Consider the following 23,330-nt stretch of genomic DNA (forward strand, 5'->3'; position numbering starts at 1 on the left):
GCACAAAACAAAGGATAAATCATCATACAATTTAGCTTCATATTTTTTTTGAAGGATATATTAAAGGGATAAATATAAAAATTATTTAATTTATTTCAAAGGTGTATATATGTGAACAAAACAGTGGTGGCAACAGAGCATTGGTTTGCATTACTATCCCCAGTCAATGAGATCAAACATCATAGGTTGATATGAGCTGCTAAATGTATCGAGTTGATGTCATGACCACTTCAATATGACACCTTAATTGAACTGTTGTGAGTGGATGAGTCTCTCCAAATGCCAGGATCAGATTGTGGTGTTGGATACCAACTTGTCAATCTTGAGGTAAATCTATGTCATGAGATTACAGTCCATGAGAAGGTTGATTTCCACGCACGGGAAGCTTCCTTGTTGTTTGCGCAGCCAAAGGAGATTTGGATTTGAAACCTCGAACAAAGGAGTTGTTGTTTGCGAAGATGGCGCTATCAGAGTGTTAGAACTGCAAGAAATCCTGCAGCTTTGCGCAAGGAAACAGTTAACCAGGGAGGGGAAGTGTTGTCATGGTTTAGCTGTTCAAGCTGGTCTGCTTGCGGATACTCTCACGTGTAACATCTTGATCAACTTCTACTCCAAATGTGGTCGTGTCGACTTTGCTCGTCGCCTGTTCGATGGAATGCCTGAACGGAGCCTGGTCACATGGAACACCATGATTGCCACGCATACTCAACATGGGGAAGACATGGAGGCTCTGCATCTTTTCTTGCAGATGCGTCGAGAAGGGTCTTTGCTCAGTGAATTCACGTTGTCAAGCGTGCTTTGTGCCTGTGCTGCCAGATGTGCTGTCACGGAAAGCCAGCAGTTGCACGCTTTGGCCCTCAAAACTGCTGCTGATTCCAATGTGTTTGTTGGGACTGCAGTGCTCGACGTGTATGCGAAGTGCAAGATGATTCGTGATGCGCGGCTGGTGTTTGACGCGATGCCAGAAAAATCGTCGGTGTCATGGAGTTCTATGGTCGCAGGCTACGTGCAAAATGATCTTTACGAGGAGGCGGTTTGGTTCTTCCGTCATGCTCACAAGATGGGAGTGGAAATGACGCAGTTCACACTTTCTGCTGCTCTCAGTGCATGTGCTAGCATAGCAGCAAGCACAGAAGGAAAGCAGCTGCATTCAGTGGCGATAAGAGCTGGTTTCGCCGCCAACCTATTTGTAGCTACCTCGCTGATCGATGTCTACTCAAAGTGCGGATGCATAAGGGAAGCTTACTTGGTCTTCTGTAACGTGGAAGACGAGAACATCGTCTTATGGAATGCGATGATCACAGGCTTCTCCAAACACGCTCGACCACACGAAGCCATGATGCTGTTTGAGAAAATGCGGCAGAGAGGGCTACAGCCCAATGAGGTCAGCTACGTATCTGTGCTGTCCGCATGCAGTCATGTGGGTTTGGTCGAAGAGGGTCGTGGATATTTTGACCTGCTGTCGAGAGATGCTGCCGTTCGACCAAATGTCCTTCACTATTCTTGCATGGTCGATGTTCTTGGCCGGGCTGGGAGGATCGATGAAGCTTGGGAATTGATCAGGAGTATGCCATTCAGGGCCAGTGCCTCCATGTGGGGATCTATGCTTAATTCCTGCCGTGTCCATGGCAATGTCGAACTGGCGAAAATTGCAGCTCAGCATCTGTTTGAGCTCGAACCTGATAACGCAGGAAACCATGTTTTGCTGTCGAACATATATGCTGCAAGCAAACAATGGGGAGAGGTTGCTGTGGCTCGGAAGTTTTTGAAGGATAGTGGCGCAAGAAAGGAGATAGGAAAGAGTTGGATTGATGTGAGAGGAAAAGTTCACAGCTTTGTCGTCGGAGAGAACAAGCATCCAAGAATCAGTGAGATTTATGCTAAGTTGGAGGATCTTAGGAGGGAGATGAACAGGTTAGCTTACAAGGTTGAGGTACATTACGACCTTCATGATGTAGGGGAAGGGCAAAAGGAGGAGCTACTAAGACACCACAGTGAGAGATTGGCACTTGCTTTTGGTCTTATTGAGTTGCCCAGCGGGACACCGATCAGGATATTTAAGAACCTAAGAGTGTGTGGGGACTGCCATTCGTTTATGAAAACGGCTTCGATGATCACTGACAGGGAAATCATTGCTAGAGATACAAATCGATTTCACCACTTCAGCAGAGGACATTGCTCCTGTGGGGATTTCTGGTAACAAAATGGTTCGATTTCATGGTTTATGGTTTGTTGATCAGTTCATCAAAGGTCCTAATTTTGGACTTCAAATGATGAGTTGCATGCATATTGGGAATGGTCCGTTTATGAAGCTCTATAAAGTGGAACAGTAGGTCCAATCATCTCTCGGTCGGTGACATCTTCACCTCCTTGACGCTCTTGCCGTACGAGGAGTACGCCGCCTGCCGCTTCGCTACCTCAAACTGCGAGATCCCGTCTGCAAAGGCGAAGGATCGCGGTGGTAGAAGAGTCACATTTTTTTTGGACTACAGTATTTTTTAATTCATTGATTTGGATCGTGATAAATGGTATCAGAATAAATTTAAAATGGAGTAGAGATGATCGAAGAGACATCATGTGCATTATACTATGATCATTTTGAGTTTTATGTGAATCTTGACGATGATATGAACTCTTTAAGCGGAGGAGATAGTAAAATTGGTGAACTGCCTGATAAAAGAAAGATGACAGTGACACAGGTTCACAATCCTCTTGCAAAACCTCTAAGCCTTGCAAACCAATTCACCTCTCTAAGTTTCTCCCTCTCAACATAATGCCTATATATAAACTTCACCAGGATCCACCACAGAGCCATTTGACTAATCTGAAAGGAGAGATTATAGGGAAGCAGCATCATACGCTATTGAAGCATCAGGAATCAGTCAGAGAACTGCAACTAGTGGAGCTACTTTGCTTTCTTGAAGAGATAAGACGGTCTCAAAGGCACCAACTAAGGCCCTCACCTTGCTCTTCCTAGACTCAACAAGCTTACTTGCAGTTTCCGCGATCACGTTATTGAACAGACCTTGGGTGTCTTTCTTATCATCAACATTTTGATGTCTCAGAGCAACATTAATAGCATTTGAGAGAGCAGTCCTTGGCCCTGCACCATCAGATTTCATCCTGTTTTTAGAGCCCTTTGTTTCTATTTCTTTAGGCTTCTGGTTGCCACCGACTGTTTTAACCTGCCTGAGTCTGAGTTTAATTGGAGCACTGTTATCAGACCGCAAGTCAACCACCTTCCTTCTGCTGAAATTTAACTTGCGAGATGTCTCAGTTTTATCTTCTGAGTTAGCACCAGAAATTCTTCCTGGTTTAATCTTCATTTCACTTTTAGGAACATCTCTGTAACTTCTCTGAGATACCCCTATGTGAATAGCAGTTTCACTGGCTCTAATCGGTTGAGTTCCGGATTCCTCATGCCCTCCTTGACTGTTTGGATGTAATCTGTGTTTCCTGAGTTTTTGCCTCAGGGTTCTGAGATCAACATGCTCCAGATTAGGCTCAGAGGCATGGACAGTTTTATCCTTGACACCAAAATTTCCAGCTTTCGCTTGATTGCTCGCTGTTAAAGAAGGGATGAACTTCCTGTATTTCCTCAGCTTCATGCTTGATACCCTGGTGAATTGACGCTTGGTGGATGGAGCTGACAGTGGTTTTGCTACCTTGATTATCTTCTCCTGATTCCTTCGGCCATATATCTCTGTTGAAGAAATGAATGGAGGTGAAGATTTTACCATCTTCTTCAGCTTTAAAGGCATCGCAGGCTCAGAAGATGAGTCGATTGTCTTAGAAGGGGATGAAGTTGCTTTCTTGATTGCTATAGATGTAACAGATGCAGTAGTGCTCTTGACACGCGATGGGCGTTCTTGCTCAGGCTCCAACTTGACTGATCTTGTTGTTTTCCTTAATGCAGAACTGTTCTTGACAAGTTTTGGTCCACCAGATATGTCACCTTTTCCTTGCTTTATGCCTTTATGCCTATCAGAGACTCCAGTAACCTCATTTCCACTGTTCAGCTTGTTCAGCTCTCTCTTTGTTTTGATACCTGTGCTCAAACTCTTCACCTGGAACTGTTCCTTGGAGAATCCTGCTTGAGTACTTGGTGTTTTGATAGTAGATATAGGGCTTATATAAACTGGAGTCTTTAGCTTCGTGTTAAATGCTTCTTTAGATGCTCTTTCTGCCCCACTAACAGGTCTGTGTTTAGTAGATGATTTGCTCTTAGGATTCATCAATTTCAAGCTTGATGGTCCTTCTTCACATGATTCCGGAAGAGTTTTCATCTTGATATCTATCAGCTTATTAGGTGATTCCTCTGCTCCATCAGCTTTTTGATAGTCAGCAGAAACAATGTTATCTTTGATGGGAGATGCAGTCAACAACTCTATGCTTGTTTGCTCCACTGATGATCCATCTGATGGATTTGATGCTTTATAATTGGTAGAAACATCATCTTCCTGAATAGTTGACGAAATCATGAACTTTATGCTAACAGGTTCCTCAGGTGATTCTCCTGCCTGTGTAATGGGTGCATGTTCTTCAATGGCAGAATCATTTTGCATTGTTGTTCTATCAAGTCCCATGGTTACAGATTCACAAAGTAATTTTCTGGAAAGGTTGCTCGATTTGTCCTCATCGGTTGAAATGTCCATAGATTCCTCTGATGATTTTTCATCTTGATCTACAGCTGACTGCTCGAGAAATGCATTATTTGCTTGATCATATGGTGCAGCATTAAACTTCATGCCTGAGGATTCATGAACAGATCTTGCTGCTATATCGGTAAGCGAATTAGAAGTCCGAATTATCTTCTCAGGTGGAAGATCCATCTGCTTACTGAATCTAGTCTTATCAGTGAATTCATCTGTCGTACAAATTGCCCTTGGCTTAAGTTCTGATTTCTTCTTTCTGTGTACTACCATGAAATTTGATTGATTGCATTCTCCATCAGGCATCTGGTTATGGGCCAAAAACCTTGCAAAAAAGTGATGCCTACTCTTGGCTTCATAATCATGCTTAATTCCATATTTACAGATATCATGGCACGATCCTATAGAAGGTCCTAAGTAACGAGAAAGAATCTTCTCATCACTGTTTGGAAGAGATAGTGGAATACTGGTGTTTCTTTTTACTGCTGCACTTATCCTTGGTGAACTTTTAGGCTTCACTTCCTCAAGGGATTCTGAGACAATAACTCTGTCTTCACTCATTTGAGTAAGAAATATAATGTGACTAGTATCTTGACTTCTGCAACATAAAAAGCAGGAAGGTAAGCACAAAATAAGCTTATAAACCAGAAACCAAATTAAAAGGCATACCTAACAAAGGCCTATAATGGCTAGATGAGTTACAGTATCAGTTTTTACCTACTTGATAAGACTGTTGATAAAAAAATCAATGTCTTTTTTTTCTTATTTAGAGGTAACACAGTAATTGCAAAACTTCATTTGAGTAAATGAATTATGATACCAGTAGATCTGAGAAAAAGGAATTATGTTAACAAGATTAATGTGCTTACAATTGATGATACTGCACAAGTTTTTGGTATAAAAAAGTAAAATAAATTGTGGAAGAGATAAATTTCATATATTATTAGAACTAGAACAAATTAATACATCAGATGATATAACTCAAATGGAGACCTATATTTTTTTTTGAACTTAAGGTTGTTAATTGGTTCTTATTCCAGTAATTTCATGTTGTCATTAAATAACATACCAACAGCATAGCAAGCTAGCTAAAAGAAAAACTCCATCCTTTGTTACCATAGAATCAGGAAGCAGAAGGGGCAACAACTTTATTCAAACACAAAAAAGAAAACATGAGATTTCTGTTAGATTCTATGATAGAGCATGTCATAGAAGCATAATACCATTGCTCCAAGATGATCAGACTATTACTGCTTTCACATAAGTCAATCTTATATATAAATACATATACGAGGTTAAAACAATTTCCCAACGATGTACTTGGATCGTCTTTTAATTTGTTTTTGATAGTGTGGTATCATGCTATTCATTGTTTGGTAATAGCATAATAACAAACGATCAAAAATAAATTAAAAAGCGATCCAATTGTACCATTGGGAAATTGTTTTCACCTCATATATGTATTTCTATGATTATTTGATCGACATGAAAGCAATTATTTGGTTCCACAAATCTTCTAACAATTTCAAGAACCAAACCTCACGCAAATCCTTTCACCATAAAAAACAAGAAATAAAAACGTAAACCTACAGAATCACAAAAGCACAAATCCTTTGACATTATATCGCCCTAGCCGAGAGCTCTGGGATGCATTTGATACGTGCGAATCCATAGACACAAGAAAGAGAAACAGCAGCAAATGGAACAGAGCACATGGAACCAAGCAAGCAATTCCCTCAGGATCAATAGGATCAAGAAATAAGCCGAGCAGGAACAATGGAGGAGTCAAGAAGGGCGAAGCAAAGGCGAGCCTTTCCAATCGTACGACGAATTGGTAGAGCGTCAAGATCGCAGCTTACGGGGATTCCCGGCCACCAGAGCGACGAGAAGGAGATCCGATCTCCCCTTTAGGCGAACTTGCGGAGAACGACGACCTCCGGCGATTTCTGGCGTCCTGGTGCTCCGTCTATCGCGCAGAGAGAGAGAGAGAGAGAGAGAGAGAGGGAGCCGGAAGGGGCTCGCCTGCACCAACCCCAGCTGGAGGTCCCACCAGTGACGAGGAGTATTTATTGGCACGGCGTGCTAATTAGGGACAAAGAGAACCATCAAGAGCGCCCAGAACAAACGGTCGTGGCAAATCGTTAATATGGTTGTTCTTCTATTTATTTATTTATTTATAAGCGAATTCACAGATAAAGCTCTTATTTTTATGGATTTTTTGGGTAGAGCATCTGAAATATTTTACTTTTATCTTCGTACCATGAAAATATAGTTTTACTTTTATTTTCATTAGACTTATTACTATTCTTGCATCGTTGTCTTGCATCACCTTTCTTATTATCATTACACCGTCGTAGTTCAAAATCAAGCATGTTTAGGTCCGACCAACTATGACATTACGATAATGTTTTTTAGAGTTCAAAATCAACGTATCGTAATCTTGTAGAAAAGAGTGAAGCATGAGCTCAAGCTTAAATTCTTATTTGAAATAAATCAACACCGTTTTACATAATTATTTATGAGTCTAAAAGATAAAATAAAAAATAACTCTACATACATATCAGCTATTTATTTATTAATAAACGGACTTTACTAACCTATAAATATAATTTGTTGCCGAGGTTATAGAATAACTTCTACCCAACCGGTTTAACGAGTCTTTGACGAGTTAGAACATCAAATAACCATACTGGGGTAGTAGCTCCCTCATAATTGCTTTGGAAACTAACAAGTTTAAATACTTAATGGAGAAACTAAAGGTAGCAAATGATCACTGCAAAAGCAACTTAATCAATTATTTCCATTCTAATCCTAGTTAATTTGGGCCACTAAATATCAATACAAAATGCTTGATTTCAACCATTTGATCTCAATCTAGTCATACAATTTGGACTCCATGTATATATATATATATATATATATATATATATATATATATATATATATATATATATATATATATATATACAAGCTTCAATTCATGGAGACAAGGAGAGACATCGATCGACAGAATTGAGTGTGGAGAAGGTCCCCTCTTATTAAAGATTTCCATATGGTATTACTAAGGCTTCGGTAGTACTGATCCGACAGTCTACTTATGACAGTGATATAACGATGAGCTGCAGTGTTAGCTGGAGACTCTATCATCTGTAGCATTGATCGACTTGAATGATTCATTTGGTTGTGCAGGGACGAAAAGATGATTTGAAGATTCAATGCTAGCTTTGAATCAGCGTGGAGCGACAGGAGGTTTTGTCCCCAGGCTTCTCAACCTTGCATTTGGAAGGGTGGACTCAGATTGCTTGGCAGCTGAAGGTCCACACTTTTGTTCTTGTCCTGCCAATAATTCAACCTCGTGTGTCCTCTTCCTGAGAAGAATGTGAAGCATGGAAGAGCTCAATTAAGACTGAGCACCCAAGTGGAGATCAGAACCAACTGCATCACGCAACAACTAAGTAGGAGTTTCTCACTATAAATATCATATTATATGTATTTCCATCTTGTAAAGATAAATATTGTGTCAAGAAATATTGTGAACGAAATATGACTAATCTACAGTAGTAATGCGAAGAGAAGGATATATTATTACTATTATTAACATATTACTTTGTCATTTTATGCTTAGCTTTAAACTGAGACCAGACAACTTTTGTCAGATAATTCTTTCATGTAATCGAATCTACACACACACACACTATATATTATATATATAGTGTGTGTGTGTGTGTGAATGGCACACGCATGCATGTGAATGGCACGTGAAGGGAAGGACGTGAGGCCGTCACGGGGGAAAGGCTTGGTGTTAAGCAACTGCAGCGTCCGGTAAGTCGTTTGTCTTGGTCTCCCCGAAAACTTATCCGGCCTACATGGCACTCTTTACGCGGAGAGAAATGTGGGGCCCTTAGGTGAAGATGATGTGGGCCTCACGTAGTTGGGAGAGTTCTAGGAATGAGTATTTTGTACGTACGTACCCGTCGGAGTATGGAGAAGTAGTACTACTCTTTGGGGCCGTTCGCACTGTGGCGTATGAGGCGAATCACGTCCTCTTCGGGACAACCGGTCTTTGGATGCATGCGTGTTAAGTTCAAGGATTCGCTCTTCCGCTTCGAACAGAGATCCGCTGTTACGGGCGATGGCTGCCTCCCAGCACGGTCTTGCCGCATTGAACGATGAGTGAACTGTGGCGTTTGATCTGTGTCCCTGTCTGAACGAAAAACAGCAGAGCCACATTTCGGCTCACCTGAATCGGGCCGACCACGGTTCCGGATTTTTCCTGTTGTAAGGGATGTGGATCCCATCACTTTGAAATCAGGGGTCCACTCGCACGTACTGTGATGATAGGTTGCGAATATGAGCCATGTCTGGATTAGAGATGAAATCCTTCCTTGCTACGGTTCGCATCCGTCCTCCGAGCGTCATTCCTGCCTCTGGTAATCGACAGGTGTCTGGTACCGTTCCCCAGTTGGCTCTCTCCATCGCTTCCTCTATTATCTTCTCCTAACAGCCGCCCCCATCATGTATTGAGAAATCATGGCCACATTAGTGTAGTAACCGCTCGTTCTTTCTACTCCTCCCTCTCATGGTTCCTGTCATTCGAGGAAGATGCCTCTGCCGGTCACTAAGCTCCTCCGTTCTTTCCTTTCCAGGTTAATTAGCTCTACCTATCTGTGCATTCCTTTGGTTCATCTCTAAGCTTATGATTCATGAGTGTTGTTCCATGGCAAACACTTGTAGGCACAGACTCAACGTTGTGGAATTGGTGATGTAACTTTCAGGTCGGCCGGACTGCTGTGGCGCCGGAAAGAGGTCGTGTCATCCGACACCGAGGATGGCGACTACGAGGGCGGCAACCGAACTCCGCCCTCAGTGGCGGCCGCGGAGTGTTATGCGTGCACCCAGCCGGGCGCGCCGGCCTTCCACTCCACCACCTGCGACCGCGCCCACTCGCCGGAGTGGGAGGCCAGCGCCGGGTCATCGCTGATCCCCATCCGGCCGAGCCAGACCAACGTGCTGCGAAGCCTCCGGCCGGGCAAGTCGGGGGCGTCGCTGCTCGGCGGCCAGGTGCTCGATCCGAGGAGCGAGAAGGTGCGACGGTGGAACCGGCTGATCCTGCTCGCCCGGGCGGTGGCAGTGGCGGTGGACCCACTGTTCTTCTACGTGCTGTCTATCGGGCGGCGAGGCGCGCCGTGCCTGTACATGAACGGCGGCCTATTGGCGATTGTGACGGCGCTGCGCACGGCGGCCGACGCCGTGCACCTGGTGCACGTGTGGCTGCAGTTCCGGGTGGCGTACGTTTCGAGGGAGTCGCTAGTGGTTGGGTGCGGGAAGCTGGTATGGGACGCCAGGATGGTCGCCGTCCATTACCTGCGGTCGCTCAGGGGCTTCTGGTTCGATGTCTTCGTCATCCTCCCGGTGCCTCAGGTCAGTGCTCCATTGAAGCTTCTTCTGAGATCATTGGGTCATGCGGGTTCTCCATAGTAACCTTATCACAGATTCATCAAGTTTTTCTTATTGGAATATGTAGGAACAGTGAGAACAGAGATGTCCAGAATCTAATTTCATATATATCCTCAATGAATGCAAGAACAAGTATCTCTTGGACATATAATTAGGATATCCGTACACAGATAGTTCATTTTTCCTCTTGTTTTTGTCTCCTACTCTCAACTACAGTGCCTCATAAAACTGGTTAGAAATGTCTACTGATAGATCGATAATTTGTAGAACTAATTCTGAAAGGGAGATGCAGTGACTTCCCTTCTACTCTGAAATTGTGCAGGCTGTCTTTTGGCTGGTCGTCCCCAAATTGATCAAAGAGGACAAGATAAAGCTTATGATGACTATACTTCTGCTCATCTTTGTGTTCCAGTTCCTCCCCAAGGTTTATCACAGCATCTGCGTGATGAGGAGGATGCAGAAGGTGACCGGCTACATCTTCGGAACAATCTGGTGGGGATTTGGTCTCAACCTCATCGCCTACTTCATCGCTTCTCATGTAAGTATATCTCAGATAATCACATTTCCTAATGCATGTTGGTTAGCTTGTATGTGCACCAAAGTGCAGTTGGAGATAGTGAATCAAGGAGCAACCTCTGAGTCTATCCTAGGCATTAGTAATTTACAGAGGTAAGAAAGAAATCATCATCACAGATGAGTAGGAATTATGTAGATGGAGTTAAACATGTAGTGGGTAGTACACTAGAAAGAAATAAAAGGGAGCTAATCTTGTCACACCTACAACCACAATTAAAAGTTAGAAATCAAGCATGAAAGTGCTATGGAATCCCCAAGAAAGATTGGATAGCATTTACAGTAGTCGAGTGGTATCATGCAGTAACCCACAATTTCTTAGTTATATATTTCATGATCTTAAATCCTTGGAATCCCCGAGAAAGATTGGATAGCATTTACAGAAGTTGAGTGGTATCATGCAGTAACCCACAATTTCTTGGTTATATATTTCATGATCTTAAGTCCTCGCAGCATGAGATTCTGATGCATGCATGTGATATCCTGCACTACACTACAAGACAATAGAATGCAATAATGGAGATAAACAGTTTAGTTGAAAATAACAAGAGATGGATATGTTACATATGAAGGCTGTGAATTGTTCTTTTGTGGAGACTTGTTATATGGATAGATACACATGCCAGTATTGTACCAGTAGCTACAGATTTACAGTATATATACTCCATCATATTGTTAAGCACTCGGAAAGGATTAAAACTAGATTCATCTTTTTCTATTTTGTTAACTTTAACAGTATCATAATAAGTCATAGATTAGAAAATAAGATAAATTGAGAATAGATATGTAATCTCAATAATGGGTATATCGTCCCGATAAGATGGTCTTGTCTTTTTATAATGAGAAGCAAAGGATATAGGATAATAATTAGAAGAGTCTTGTTCCTAAGGAATTCTATTATAATTGAATTTTCTTTCTATTGATCGATGATCATCATTAGAATTTAATAAGATATATAATATATTTTACTTAATTAAATAAAACTATATGATCCAATAATTTGACCTTGTCTTATAATTTTTAAAACTAAAACCATAATTAAGAGAACTAAAATTATTTATTTCAACTATTGTTTCCGACAATTCAGAAGGACTACTTATGCTTCCTCTTTGTAAGTCTTCAGGTAGCAGGTGGGTGTTGGTATGTTCTTGCAATCCAACGCGTGGCCTCCTGTCTTCAACAGCAGTGTGAGCAGAAGAACGATTGCGATCTTGTATCGCTGGCCTGCTCTAAGGAGGTCTGCTACCCCTTCACCCTGCGATCTGGCATGGCTGCTTCAGCTTGTGAGGGCAACTTGATGGCATCTACCGGAATGCAGAACACTTCGGTGTGCTTAAGTGGCAATGGTCCATTTCCATATGGAATCTACAATTGGGCTCTCCCTGTTGTGTCCAGCAGCTCACTTGCTGTCAAGATCCTCTATCCTATCTTTTGGGGCCTCATGACTCTGAGGTAAGAGTTGGTTGATCAGAAAGATCATATGCAAGAACCTGCAAATCCAGTAGAATAAGCATAAACCAGAGCTTCACCTCGTTTGTCTCTGACATAATTTTCACTCTGCTACAGCACTTTCGGCAATGATCTCGAGCCTACCAGCCACTGGCTAGAAGTCATATTCAGCATTGTTATCGTCCTAAGTGGCTTGATGCTCTTCACCCTGTTGATCGGTAACATTCAGGTGCTTGGCAATGCTGTCGTCTTCACTCCGATCAGACACAGCAATGTATACATTTCTAACAGATATGCCTTCCTGAGTAGGTATTCTTGCATGCTGTTATGGCGAGGAAGAGAAAGATGCAATTACGATCTCGGGACATGGAATGGTGGATGAAACGGAGACAGCTACCCTCGCGGCTAAGACAAAGAGTTCGTCAGTACGAGCGCCAGCGCTGGGCTGCAACCAGAGGGGAGGAAGAGATGGAGATGATCAAAGATTTCCCCGAAGGACTGCGGCGTGACATTAAGCGTGATCTCTGCGTTGATCTCATTAAGCAGGTAATGCAGAAGACTACATAGTGTGTGTTAAGATTACAGATGCACTTCCAGCCTTCGTTCTCACAAAGCTAATGATCATCTGTGAAATAGAAATTGCTGGAGAAAAATGCGAAGCTCATGAATATTTTCTTGCAGGTGCCTCTGTTCCACAATTTGGATGATCTCATCCTGGACAACATATGCGAAAGAGTTAAACCCCTCGTCTTTTCCAAGGGTGAAAAGGTATATGATTAATGTTAGCAAAGGAGGAGAAGTCTTGGAGCGTGCTGAGGGTACTGCTTTTATGATCAGGTGATCAGAGAAGGCGACCCGGTGCAGCGCATGGTGTTCGTCGTCCGAGGCCACCTGAAGAGCAGCCAGTGCCTCAGCAAAGGCATGGTGGCCACGTGCATGCTCGGGCCTGGCAACTTCCTCGGCGACGAGCTCCTCTCGTGGTGCTTGCGGCGGCCATTCGTCGACCGACTACCAGCTTCCTCCGCCACGTTCGAGTGCCTCGAGCCGGCAGAAGCCTTCGGCTTGGATGCGCCCGATCTCCGGTACATCACAGAGCACTTCAGGTACAAGTTCGCGAACGAGAGGCTCAAGCGAACGGCGAGGTTCTACTCGTCCAACTGGCGGACGTGGGCGGCTGTCAACATACAGCTCGCCTGGCGCCGCTACAAGACGAGGACGGGAGGCGCGGCGAATGGACCGCCGGAACAGCGCGACGGCGAACGCCGCCTGAGGATGTATGCTGCCATGTTCATGTCGCTGCGACCTCAAGACCATCTCGAGTAGAACAAGAGCAGTCATGTTGATCGGAGTTCAAAGGCCACTCGAGAAGAGAAGAAATTTAGAATTCAGCATGAGAAATAATTCAGTTTCTTGCATGAAAACTCTGGAGACTTGATCTCTCAGTCTCCGGTTGAAGCTTTAGAAGCGCCAAGGTTCTTTTCTCGCGCTCCGTGGTGCAATATGAAGAATTGCATGAAGGTAGTTCTTTTCACTTTATCATTGTGATTGAAGTTATAGAGATGCCAACATGTTGATCTTGAAGCACAAAAATTAGTGAGGAGGTACTTATTCTATCATTTTATATATAATCTTTTAACAAAAATAAATGATTTAATTTAAGGAATTAATTTTATGATTTTACAGTGATTCGATAAAATCTTTACACCCTCAGTTAGGTAACATCACCTTCTAAATATCATAATAAATTTAAATCTTCAAAATAAGAATATTAAGATCAATCAAGTCGACAAGGAATTTAATAAGGGGCGTATATATATATATATATATATATATATATATATATATATATATATATATATATATATATATATATATATATATATATATATATATATATATATATATATATATGCTAAACCAAAATTTAGAGGGTAAAGATAATAATAACTGGTTTGGAAGGGATATAAATGCAATTTTGGCTAAAGGAGGCCACTTCGACATCAATGAACGTTCGAATTCTAAACCCTAGCACGGAAATAAGCTTCAAGTTCGACGGCAATGGCGATGGAGATCGATTTGCCGAAGCCGGAAGTGCTCTTCCGAGCCGCGGAGGATGGGGACGCTTCTCTATTTGCCTCCCTCTCCAGGGAAGCCCTAGACAGGGCTCGATCGCTTAGGAACGAAGACGGCCGATCCCTCCTTCATGTCGCTGCATCCTTCGGCCGCTCCGAGGCGAGCCCTCACCGTTGTTTTGCAAATTGTGTAGCTTTAATCGTATTCGTCGATCTAGGGTTTGATATTTTGTTTCTCCAATTTTTATTTTCCTACGTCTCGTTTGAGAAGAGTAGTTGAGTAGTTGATTTGATTTGGTTTGATTTTATTGAAGGATTTTGGGATTTTTTTTTCTCTAATAGGTTGTTGATGTGATATCGGCTGCTGATCCATCGATTAATGGGGTCAACAGTAAGGATGAAGAAGGTTGGGCGCCCATTCACTCCGCTGCGAGCATCGGGAATGCTGAGATCGTCGAGATCTTGCTTAGTAGAGGTGAGTTTCGACTGATGCTTCTGTCAAGATTGAGCTTTCGGCCAGTTTGCCTTTGCTATAGGAAATTATATGTAGTCCTTTTTGTTATGTCATGGCTTGTTAGACTAACCAAAAAACAATTTATAAAATTCATTAGCTTTCCGTCAGATGTTTGGAAGGAAACAGAATTGAGATGCATGATCATGTGGTTGTAATACTACTTCAGTTTTGTAGTTTGATATCTATGTGAGAATCTAGAGATGGTAGAATTAATGGTAAAATGTAAATTGCAATGCATATATGCCATGCAATTTAAAGCATGTTTTTGTGACATGCAAGTGATGCTTGAAGAAATAAGTTCGGGTTCAACTGGTGCTTTAAGGTTGACAAGCAGCATACTACTGCTATGTAGCTATACTCTAATTCCAGGGAAGTTATCTTGGTAGCTTATTCAGCTACTTATCGATGAGATAAATTAACTCTTTTTTTAAAAAAATCAATTCTTTTGTGAGAAGTCTCGAACAAGCTCTGATTAATTAAAAATCTGTATTTTATTTATTTTTGTAATATTTTTTAAAACAATATTACAAAAAGGTAAACTGATTTAACATAAGCAAATAGTAGCAAAAACTTTGGTTTTTGATCTGAAAATTAAAAGGAATGTTTGAATTGATCCTCCAATCTGTATCTGCCCCATCCTTTAAACCATATTGTCCAATACAACTGATCCAATTCAAATAATTATATAAAAAACCAGTTCCTATCCTGATTTCATTTTTTAAAACCTCGAGTAGGATCTTCTCACACATAAATAGAACCTGTCACAGGAAGAAGGTATAGCTAATCTAGTCGACCTAACAAAATGAATAGCTCTAGCTACTGCCACTCTCCAAATACCAGACTTGACGGAAGAAGGTATGTTTGTGCTTGGGTCATGTTAAACACATTAATATTAAGATTCTGTATGACTCAAATAAGTCTATTATGATTATTCTAGTGAATATTTGACTAAACCAACCAGTTTAGTTTGATCCAATCCAGTTGTTTACTGCATGGTTGTCATTGAGCAATTGGCATATAATGTCTGGTTCTCTTAGACTTGTATGTTGAGATCATGAATTGACATGATACGTATCTTGCCAGACTGTCCTGTTTCGACCCTTCACATTTTTTTGCTTCCCAAGGAAAATTCTTTATATGTTATTCATCAAGTGAAATGCCTAGTATGATTTCCCATCACTAAGTAGAAATCTGATAACAGTTGCATATGCTATATCTATTTAGAAGATAAAATGCTGCATTGTTTGGCTTTTTAATAATTCAAGAATTTTTTTGTTTGTTTGAAGCTGTATCTTGTTTTGGGTAATGTTTTTGCACAAACAGGAGGTGATGTCAATTTGATTAATGATGGTGGACGCACTGCCCTCCATTATGCTGCTAGTAAGGGATGGTTAAAAGTAGCTGAAGTTCTAATATCCCACGGTGCAAAGATAAATAAGAAAGACAAGGTCTATACTGTTTTGCACAACTATATCTCACAATTTCTCTTCCAGTTATTTCTTCTTCATGCTAAGTTTTTTTCTCTTGTTTATGCATATTTCTGCTGTTGATGTTTTAAAGTGCATTTACTTCAGGTTGGTTGCACCCCACTGCACAGGGCGGCAAGTACAGGAAAGTCAGAGTTGTGTGAGCTGTTGATTGAGGAAGGAGCAGATGTTGATGTTGTTGATAAAGCAGGCCAAACACCAATTATGCATGCAGTGATATGCCAGAACCAACAGGTCACTGAAATTAGAACTCAACCATGCTATTTTTCCTTTTATTAATTTTTTTGGCCATTACAAAGTGTCAAATTAGAGTACCCTTAAGAGTGGCTTTATCTTATATAAGTTAGCAATATCTTTTGCTTCTCATCAATCAGAAGTTGTGCTTGATCCCTCATGTAATCCACATTACTGAAGTGGATGAAGTTCCTAAGTAATGTGTTGCCCCATTTTCTCCCTCTGTGACCTTGAACCTTAGTGAACCTGTAAAAATTTATGAAGATAACATGAACCAGAACCAATAGAGCAAGTATTTTAGAATTTTTTACCTCTTAAATGCATTCTCTTTGGTGTATGTACTGTGTTTATGCACACAGCAGAGTGTGGATGTGAATTTGGCTGAGCATGTATTTTAGATGCATTCACTATGTACTAGTCAAGATGTTTGAATTGTAGGATCGAACTTAATAAAAATTGTATATACTCTAGAATAAACTAGTAATCGACATAAGCCATGTATCGACATATGGAGAACAACATAGATGCTTAAAGAACATGAAGGAATGTAATAACATGTAATACTCTAAATTCGAAAACTATAATCAATTGGATACAATCATAACAAAGAGAAACTCATGATTCACATATGATTAAACTGGCTTAATATAGAGTGGAATCAATTAAATAGTGAAAGATACATAAAAATTTTGCAGTATTAGAATCTGGAACCATAAAAATTTTTTAGGGGTAAGGAACCATTTCATGTTTATTTCAAGCCATATGCCTAACCAAACAATTTTGCAGTGTTACGGGTGAGTTCTCTGCCAATGAGAAGAGAGGGTCAAGTAGAGAACTTACATATACCTATGCACATTGTGTGTCCTTGTGTGTGCATCTCTCCACTTACGTGGGTCTTGTGCCTCACCATCGTCAATATAATTCGCTGCTTTGATGTTCATTATAGCCCTTTCCTCCACCCATGTACAAGTGCTAATATGTAGAAATGGTAGCACATATAAAGATCATCTTTTTGCCAAGCATTATTTAACACTCTGAATGGTAGAATCCCTGTGGCTTTAATGAATCCAATCAGTATGCTTACATGAGCTCACGTGGTTACGAGCCTTATTGCTTTGAATAGGTTGCTCTTCTTTTGATAAGGCATGGTGCGGACCTCGATGTGGAAGACAAGGAAGGATATACCGCGTTAGGCAGAGCATCAGATGACTTCAGACGGATACTGATTGATGCTGCCAAGGCAATGCTTGAAGGTTAGATGACAGAGATACAGTCTCTAGAACTGAGCTTCCTCCAGTAGATCACAATCAAGTGCTTCAAGAAGTATGGCTAATCAGAGGACTCTAGAGATGGATGGATAGTGACACCGGCATTCAGTTTGTATTCGGCATGCATGTGCTGTGTTAAGAATCTGAAACAAGTTCGGCATGCTGTTCTCAGCAGTAATGAAACTTAGAACTGCAGTAGTCTAACAGTGGTTCGACTCGTCTGCTTGCCTTTTGTGTGTATCTTGCAGAGAAGTAATGGTATTTCGAAGTATAGACTTTCCGAGACTTCTTATTCTACTGATTTGTTGGATTGTTTTAAGTCTATTTAGAGAGAGGAATTCTGCATGCTGAGCGAGTAGGGATTTTACATAAATACACGATGGCATATCTGATTCTAACTAAAAGACCAGCTGATTATGATAATGTTCTCTACTCACGTTTACTTGTTTTGATGAAGTCAGTGGGATTGAGATTGTCCATAGAAGATAACTGAAGTATCAAAGTAACAATCTTTCCATTGTTGTAACCCGTAAACTCCACATCTGAGCTCAAGAAATCTTTTCCACATTTGAGCTCAAGAAATATTTTCATGAGCATATTAGCATAAAATCTGTAATTATGTTATCTGTAATACGAAAAAAAATTTATGTTAAGATTGAAATTAAATAAATTGGATCTAACAATATTACGATGCATACCTTTCTTTGTTAATCTACAAGCACATCCCATCATCGGATTTGAGATATCAATTTACAATGAGAACTATATTATTTTCATCTTTTCCTATCTTTTCAAGGGAACTTGAGAGAAAAAACTTTAATCTCTAAAATTTATAGGTGAGAGCAGAAGGTCTAAGATAAACTATTAGGAGAACTCCTCTCATCAAAATTATCTCTTAATTAAATAGAATCACATAATTTAACAGAGCTAACTGTTGCAGAGACTGTCGTCCTCCAATCCATCCTTTTCTATTTCGATGGATGTGCTTTAAACAAGAGTGCTTACTTCGACTTTGATGCGACCATTCGTTTCGTTCACATGTTTCTTTGACACAATAGAAATGGTGGGGGATTCCTCGTTGACAAGCAACAGGCAAAATAGCACAACAGCCAAAGGATGAACAAAGACGAAGACCTCAAGGGTGCGTAAGCTGGTGCTTCTCGAACCGGACAGTGATGGACATGACGGTCATGTTTTCTTGTGCACTCAGGCATCGACGTGCGGAGAAGCCGTAGCACAGCCATGTTTACAGATCTCCTGAGCCATTTCGCGATGAGGTTCTCCAAATGTTCTGAAGCCATGTCATGATGGGACGAACATGCGACGCTCACCCTCTCCGGTCCACAGATGCAGGTGGCTGCGGTGGTCGGGAGCTCCGTGAGTGGCCAAGACATGTCTCTACAGCACCTGCACTTGCGCCCACAGATCATCTGAATCCAGTTGTTTATGCCTGTGGTGACACAGTAATGCACGGCCTAAACCCAAGAACATGTCTACTGCATGCAGAAAAACTTGCTTGGTGAAGATGGAACTGTTTCATTTGTTGATGTTTCATGTGTTGTTGTCCATTCCATCATTTCCTTCACAGGCTGAGCTCCACAACTCTATAATAGCCTGTTAGAACTTGTCAACCCATGCACACTCCGTTTTTCTTCCTCTGAAGGTAAAAACGTACTATTTGAATACTTTGAAATGATTGACATGTAAATATTTTGTAATATATATCTTGTGGAATGCGGACTCATTTGTGGAACATGAGACAACATTGTTTCTGTTCTGGTGGAATCTCATGGCCCGTGATGTCTTTGGAGACTTTGACTAGTTAGTGACCCTTTAGGACACAATCATAGTGGCCTGCCGAACCAAAGCCCAGTAGACAAAGCCAAGAAATCTTAACCTATTTACCGCCACCGACACTTCTCCAAGTGGGGGGACAAGTGGGTCCAAACATTTACCCTTTTTTCCACCTTTGATTTAAGAGGGCAAGCTTTCCATATAAATCTTTCTATCAATAAATTATAATATATTATTTAGTGATTGGCTTTCAATTTTGATTTACCATTTTTCTCAAAATTTTAAGATTGATTTGGTAAGAAAAGGACTTCTAAACAAGCAAATTAAACACTTAATGAAGCATAATCCAAGTTAATTGTGGGAGCCTAAGAGTTCTTGCGACATAGAAGTGCGACGTAAATAGCTCTCACCTAAAAATATTGGACCCTCGTCGTTCTTTCACGAATCATCCCACGAATTAGAGGGGAAAGAACAGTGAGTCTCGCAATGGACAGAGGTCTAAGTCGTGTCCTGAGTCGTATGGTCTGCTCCCAAGATCCTTCACCTGTGTGTGCCCTGCTCGGACAAAGGCGCTACCAGCACACACCAGGCTGGCCTCCACGTGCTGTCGCTTTCCGTGTTCTTCTTCTTCCCAACCCAAAAGATTACTGGAACAGACAGCGAGAGAGAGAGAGAGAGAGAGAGAGAGAGAGGAAATGATCCTAGCAAACAAATCAGAGAAGAAGCTACAACACATCGCACACAAACTCTCACACAAATCTCAAAGTGACGCACGGAATCACCAAATACATAGGAACGAAATGAAGAAGAGGAGGAAAACAAATCAAGAAATGCTTGTCTTTTTTTGTTCTTTGAACACTGATCAGAGCACCCGGAAAAGAGCGGCGGCGAGCAGAGTGGCGGCGAGAGAGGCAGTGGAGGTGAGCGACCCGGGCGGGGCGGCGGAGGCGGAGGACTTCTTCTTGGCGGAGAGCGGGGCGGAGGGGGAAGTGAGGGGCTCGACCAGGATGGACAGCTTCATCCCGTCGTAGCAGTAGCCGTAGCTGCAGATGAAGTAGTAGCGACCGGTGTGGTTGAGCTCGAACGCGTAGTTCCGCCCCTTGCTGTAGTTGGAGATGGGGTTGGAGGCGTCGCACTTGTCGTACGCGTCCTCGTCCACCCGCACCACGTCCGCCGTCCGCGGCTGGTAGTAGAACACTGCGCTCACAGGCCATGCATAAGGATCTCACAACGACAGCGGAAGAGAGGACTGTAGGAGAGTCCAGAGATCAGAGAAGAAGAGCGAAGACACATTAGGTACCGAGCCAGTCGCCGACGTGAAAGGGGCGGTGCTTCTTCTCCCAGATGGTGTAGTTGACGCCCGGAATCCACCCCTTCTCGTCTCCCACCGAGAACCTGTTAAATGCCGCAGCGCAGCTCAGGTGGTACGAAACGCAGACCAAGACGAGAAGCAAGGCTTTGCCCATCGCTCTCTCTCTCTCTCTCTCTCTCGTCCCCTTCAGAACCAACAAGGAGCAACGACGAAGTTAGCGGAGAGTGCACGGGACTGTCTCCCTCTGTGTCCGCTCGCCTTTAATGCTCTCACTCTCGCTCAAAAGACTCTTCGGCTCTCTCGCTGTTCTCTCTCGTCTTTTGAGGAGGGTTACAAGGGATGGATAGTAACAGGTAAAAGAAGGGAGACTGTAGCATGCCACATGGGATGGCAGGCGCTGCTTTATACGGTCGAGAGAAGAGTCACATGAGAAGATGCTGCCTTTTGTCTTCGTAGATAACTGCAGCAGTAAATTTGCTGTCGATCCACAGGTGGAGTTTTTATTTATCTAAAATTATATTTATTTTTTAACTTTAATACTTTTAATATATATTTTTTTTATATTAAACATACGATCAGTATATTTACTCTCTGAGTTCGATCGGATTTCTATAATTTTTAAAATTATATTAAGATATTTATATTTACAAAAGTAAAATATATTTTAAAATTTTAATTCTACAAATTTATTTTTTTAATCTTATATAAAAAAATTAATGTTTCATTCTCGTAAATATAAAGAGTTTTAATATATATTTTTTAAATCAATCAACTTCAATTATACGAATCATAAAGAAAACACTGATTTGAAAGACGAAACGAGTGAGAAAGAGTTGGAGCTAAATATGCATCTTTCAATGGGGCCAATCCGATTGATTCTATCATGCCGACGGAAAACCGAAGAAGTAAAGCTGCAACTCGAGCTGAGTTGTACATTTGCAGCAGCAATCATGGCGGCCGACACGATCGCTTCTCACGGCAATTCTCATCACCCCATCATGCTCCTAAATCAAATGCATCCAACTGACAACGCAGATCTCTCCATGATTGATTGCATGTTTTCTCTGTAAATATATCTTAACTCTCAAATACATTATACCGTATATCTAATTTGTGACGTCATATATGGCATACGATTCTCGTATATTAGACTACAATCAAAATAAGGTGAAGGATTATATTGGGAAAAATCACCCATTATTTGTGTACATATTGCTGGACTACAAGAACTGAAAACGAGGTGTTGGCAAACTCCGACGAGGCCAAGATGTCCCCCACCACTCCCAGCTCCGGTGACTCGCTCCAGTCATCCATTCCTTCGCTGAGCAACGAGTTCCAGGCCTGCCGCCGGCCCACGATCACGAGGTCGTAGTCCTTCTCGAAGTACTTGATGACCGCGACTGCCTCCTCGACGTCGCTCACCGCCACCTCCTCCACCGCCACGCGCTTGTTCCCCGCGTGCTCGGTCTTGAACTCGTTGAAGAGATCTTCATCCTGGAGAAAGTCCTCGTCCATCTCGCGATCGACGGCCGGGAGGAAGCGGAGGACTACGGTGGTGACGGCTACATGCCGCGCCATGCGCGCGCCAAAAGACAGTGCTTCCCGGTCATCGGCGCCACCCCAGAACAGGATCTTGATGTGGTATCGGTACTGCCGCGGCACGGTTTGCCCGAAGCCGGTGATCGGGTGGTGGACGAGGATACCGACCGAGCAGGGAGCCTACAGATGCAAATCTCAGTAATCATGTAAATCCTTTTAGTTTCCTGCCACAATCTCTGACAGCCACCCACAAATCCAATCAATCGCCGTACGTAGACGAGGAACATATCCGCACCTGAGACAGTACATTGGGGATGATGCTACGAGCCGCCCGATGGACCTCAACGTTGGCCCCAGTCTCCTTCCTCGGAAATGGGACGATGACGAGGTGGACGTTCTTCTCGATGACGAGCGAGCAGATGTCGTGGTGCATGGTCTTGTAGGGAGAGATCGCAGTGAACGGCTGGACGACGACCATCCCCTCCTTCAGTTGCTCGTAGTTGATGAAGACGCTGTGGAGGCGGTCCATCTGCCGCGCGTCGATGCTGCCCTTCTTGTTCTTGTGAGCGATGAGGCTGGAGCTCGCCCGTCCCATGATCTCCGTCAGGTGAAGGACGTAGACGCACATCGGGCTCTGCTCGTCGCCGCGCGACGCCTCCACGAGGTCGAGCAAGAGCGCCACAGGCTCCTCGTCAAGCAGCGATGCCACCAGGCGGAACTCGGCCTGCGGCTCCAGGTGCTGCACCGTTCGACACCCCATCACATGCCTGGCGTTCAGGGGATCGTAGAAGATGGCCACCAGCGTCGAGCTAATCACCGTCATAGTCATGCAAGAAAGTATGGCCGCCACATAGGCCTGAGGCAACAGCAACTGCGACATAAATTGACCACATAAGCGTTCATTGACTTGCTGACTGGGCTGCTGCAATAGATGCACGGTGGAAGTGGTTTGTCTTGACCGAAGACAATGCTGAGAGAA

At 42.5% G+C, this 23,330-nt stretch overlaps 6 protein-coding genes across 6 annotated transcripts; 3 read left to right on the forward strand and 3 right to left on the reverse strand.

The window, feature by feature from the left end:
• Nucleotides 1-197: 197 nt before the first annotated feature.
• Nucleotides 198-2,345, forward strand: LOC135648686 (pentatricopeptide repeat-containing protein At5g04780, mitochondrial-like). Its single transcript, XM_065166577.1, has one exon. The coding sequence runs from the start codon at nucleotides 341-343 to the stop codon at nucleotides 2,198-2,200; it is 1,860 nt and encodes a 619-aa protein (XP_065022649.1). The 5' UTR covers nucleotides 198-340; the 3' UTR covers nucleotides 2,201-2,345.
• A 305-nt stretch (nucleotides 2,346-2,650) lies between these two features.
• LOC135648685 (uncharacterized) lies at nucleotides 2,651-6,648 on the reverse strand. Its single transcript, XM_065166575.1, has 2 exons — nucleotides 6,512-6,648; nucleotides 2,651-5,250 (listed from the first exon to the last, which is right to left on the reverse strand). The coding sequence occupies exon 2, from the start codon at nucleotides 5,211-5,213 to the stop codon at nucleotides 2,883-2,885; it is 2,331 nt and encodes a 776-aa protein (XP_065022647.1). The 5' UTR covers nucleotides 5,214-5,250; nucleotides 6,512-6,648; the 3' UTR covers nucleotides 2,651-2,882.
• Nucleotides 6,649-9,141: 2,493 nt separating this feature from the next.
• On the forward strand, nucleotides 9,142-13,648 carry LOC135649715 (cyclic nucleotide-gated ion channel 2-like). The gene is made up of 8 exons (XM_065168401.1): nucleotides 9,142-9,298; nucleotides 9,428-10,073; nucleotides 10,432-10,647; nucleotides 11,806-12,134; nucleotides 12,249-12,360; nucleotides 12,441-12,677; nucleotides 12,813-12,899; nucleotides 12,969-13,648. Exons 1-8 carry the CDS (start codon nucleotides 9,255-9,257, stop codon nucleotides 13,452-13,454), a joined length of 2,157 nt encoding a protein of 718 aa, XP_065024473.1. The 5' UTR covers nucleotides 9,142-9,254; the 3' UTR covers nucleotides 13,455-13,648.
• Nucleotides 13,649-14,116: 468 nt separating this feature from the next.
• On the forward strand, nucleotides 14,117-17,991 carry LOC103997360 (uncharacterized). Its single transcript, XM_009418546.3, has 5 exons — nucleotides 14,117-14,363; nucleotides 14,546-14,678; nucleotides 16,041-16,165; nucleotides 16,292-16,438; nucleotides 17,562-17,991. Exons 1-5 carry the CDS (start codon nucleotides 14,190-14,192, stop codon nucleotides 17,694-17,696), a joined length of 714 nt encoding a protein of 237 aa, XP_009416821.1. The 5' UTR covers nucleotides 14,117-14,189; the 3' UTR covers nucleotides 17,697-17,991.
• Nucleotides 17,992-20,187: 2,196 nt separating this feature from the next.
• On the reverse strand, nucleotides 20,188-21,099 carry LOC135650224 (mavicyanin-like). The gene is made up of 2 exons (XM_065169467.1): nucleotides 20,801-21,099; nucleotides 20,188-20,697 (listed from the first exon to the last, which is right to left on the reverse strand). The coding sequence occupies exons 1-2, from the start codon at nucleotides 20,964-20,966 to the stop codon at nucleotides 20,363-20,365; spliced, it is 501 nt and encodes a 166-aa protein (XP_065025539.1). The 5' UTR covers nucleotides 20,967-21,099; the 3' UTR covers nucleotides 20,188-20,362.
• Nucleotides 21,100-21,983: 884 nt separating this feature from the next.
• On the reverse strand, nucleotides 21,984-23,231 carry LOC103997510 (cation/H(+) antiporter 15-like). Its single transcript, XM_018818089.2, has 2 exons — nucleotides 22,647-23,231; nucleotides 21,984-22,531 (listed from the first exon to the last, which is right to left on the reverse strand). Exons 1-2 carry the CDS (start codon nucleotides 23,229-23,231, stop codon nucleotides 22,010-22,012), a joined length of 1,107 nt encoding a protein of 368 aa, XP_018673634.1. The 3' UTR covers nucleotides 21,984-22,009.
• Between the last annotated feature and the right edge of the window lie 99 nt (nucleotides 23,232-23,330).

The sequence above is a fragment of the Musa acuminata genome, chromosome BXJ3-9 (assembly GCF_036884655.1).
Source record: "Musa acuminata AAA Group cultivar baxijiao chromosome BXJ3-9, Cavendish_Baxijiao_AAA, whole genome shotgun sequence".
Taxonomy (NCBI): Eukaryota; Viridiplantae; Streptophyta; class Magnoliopsida; order Zingiberales; family Musaceae; genus Musa; species Musa acuminata.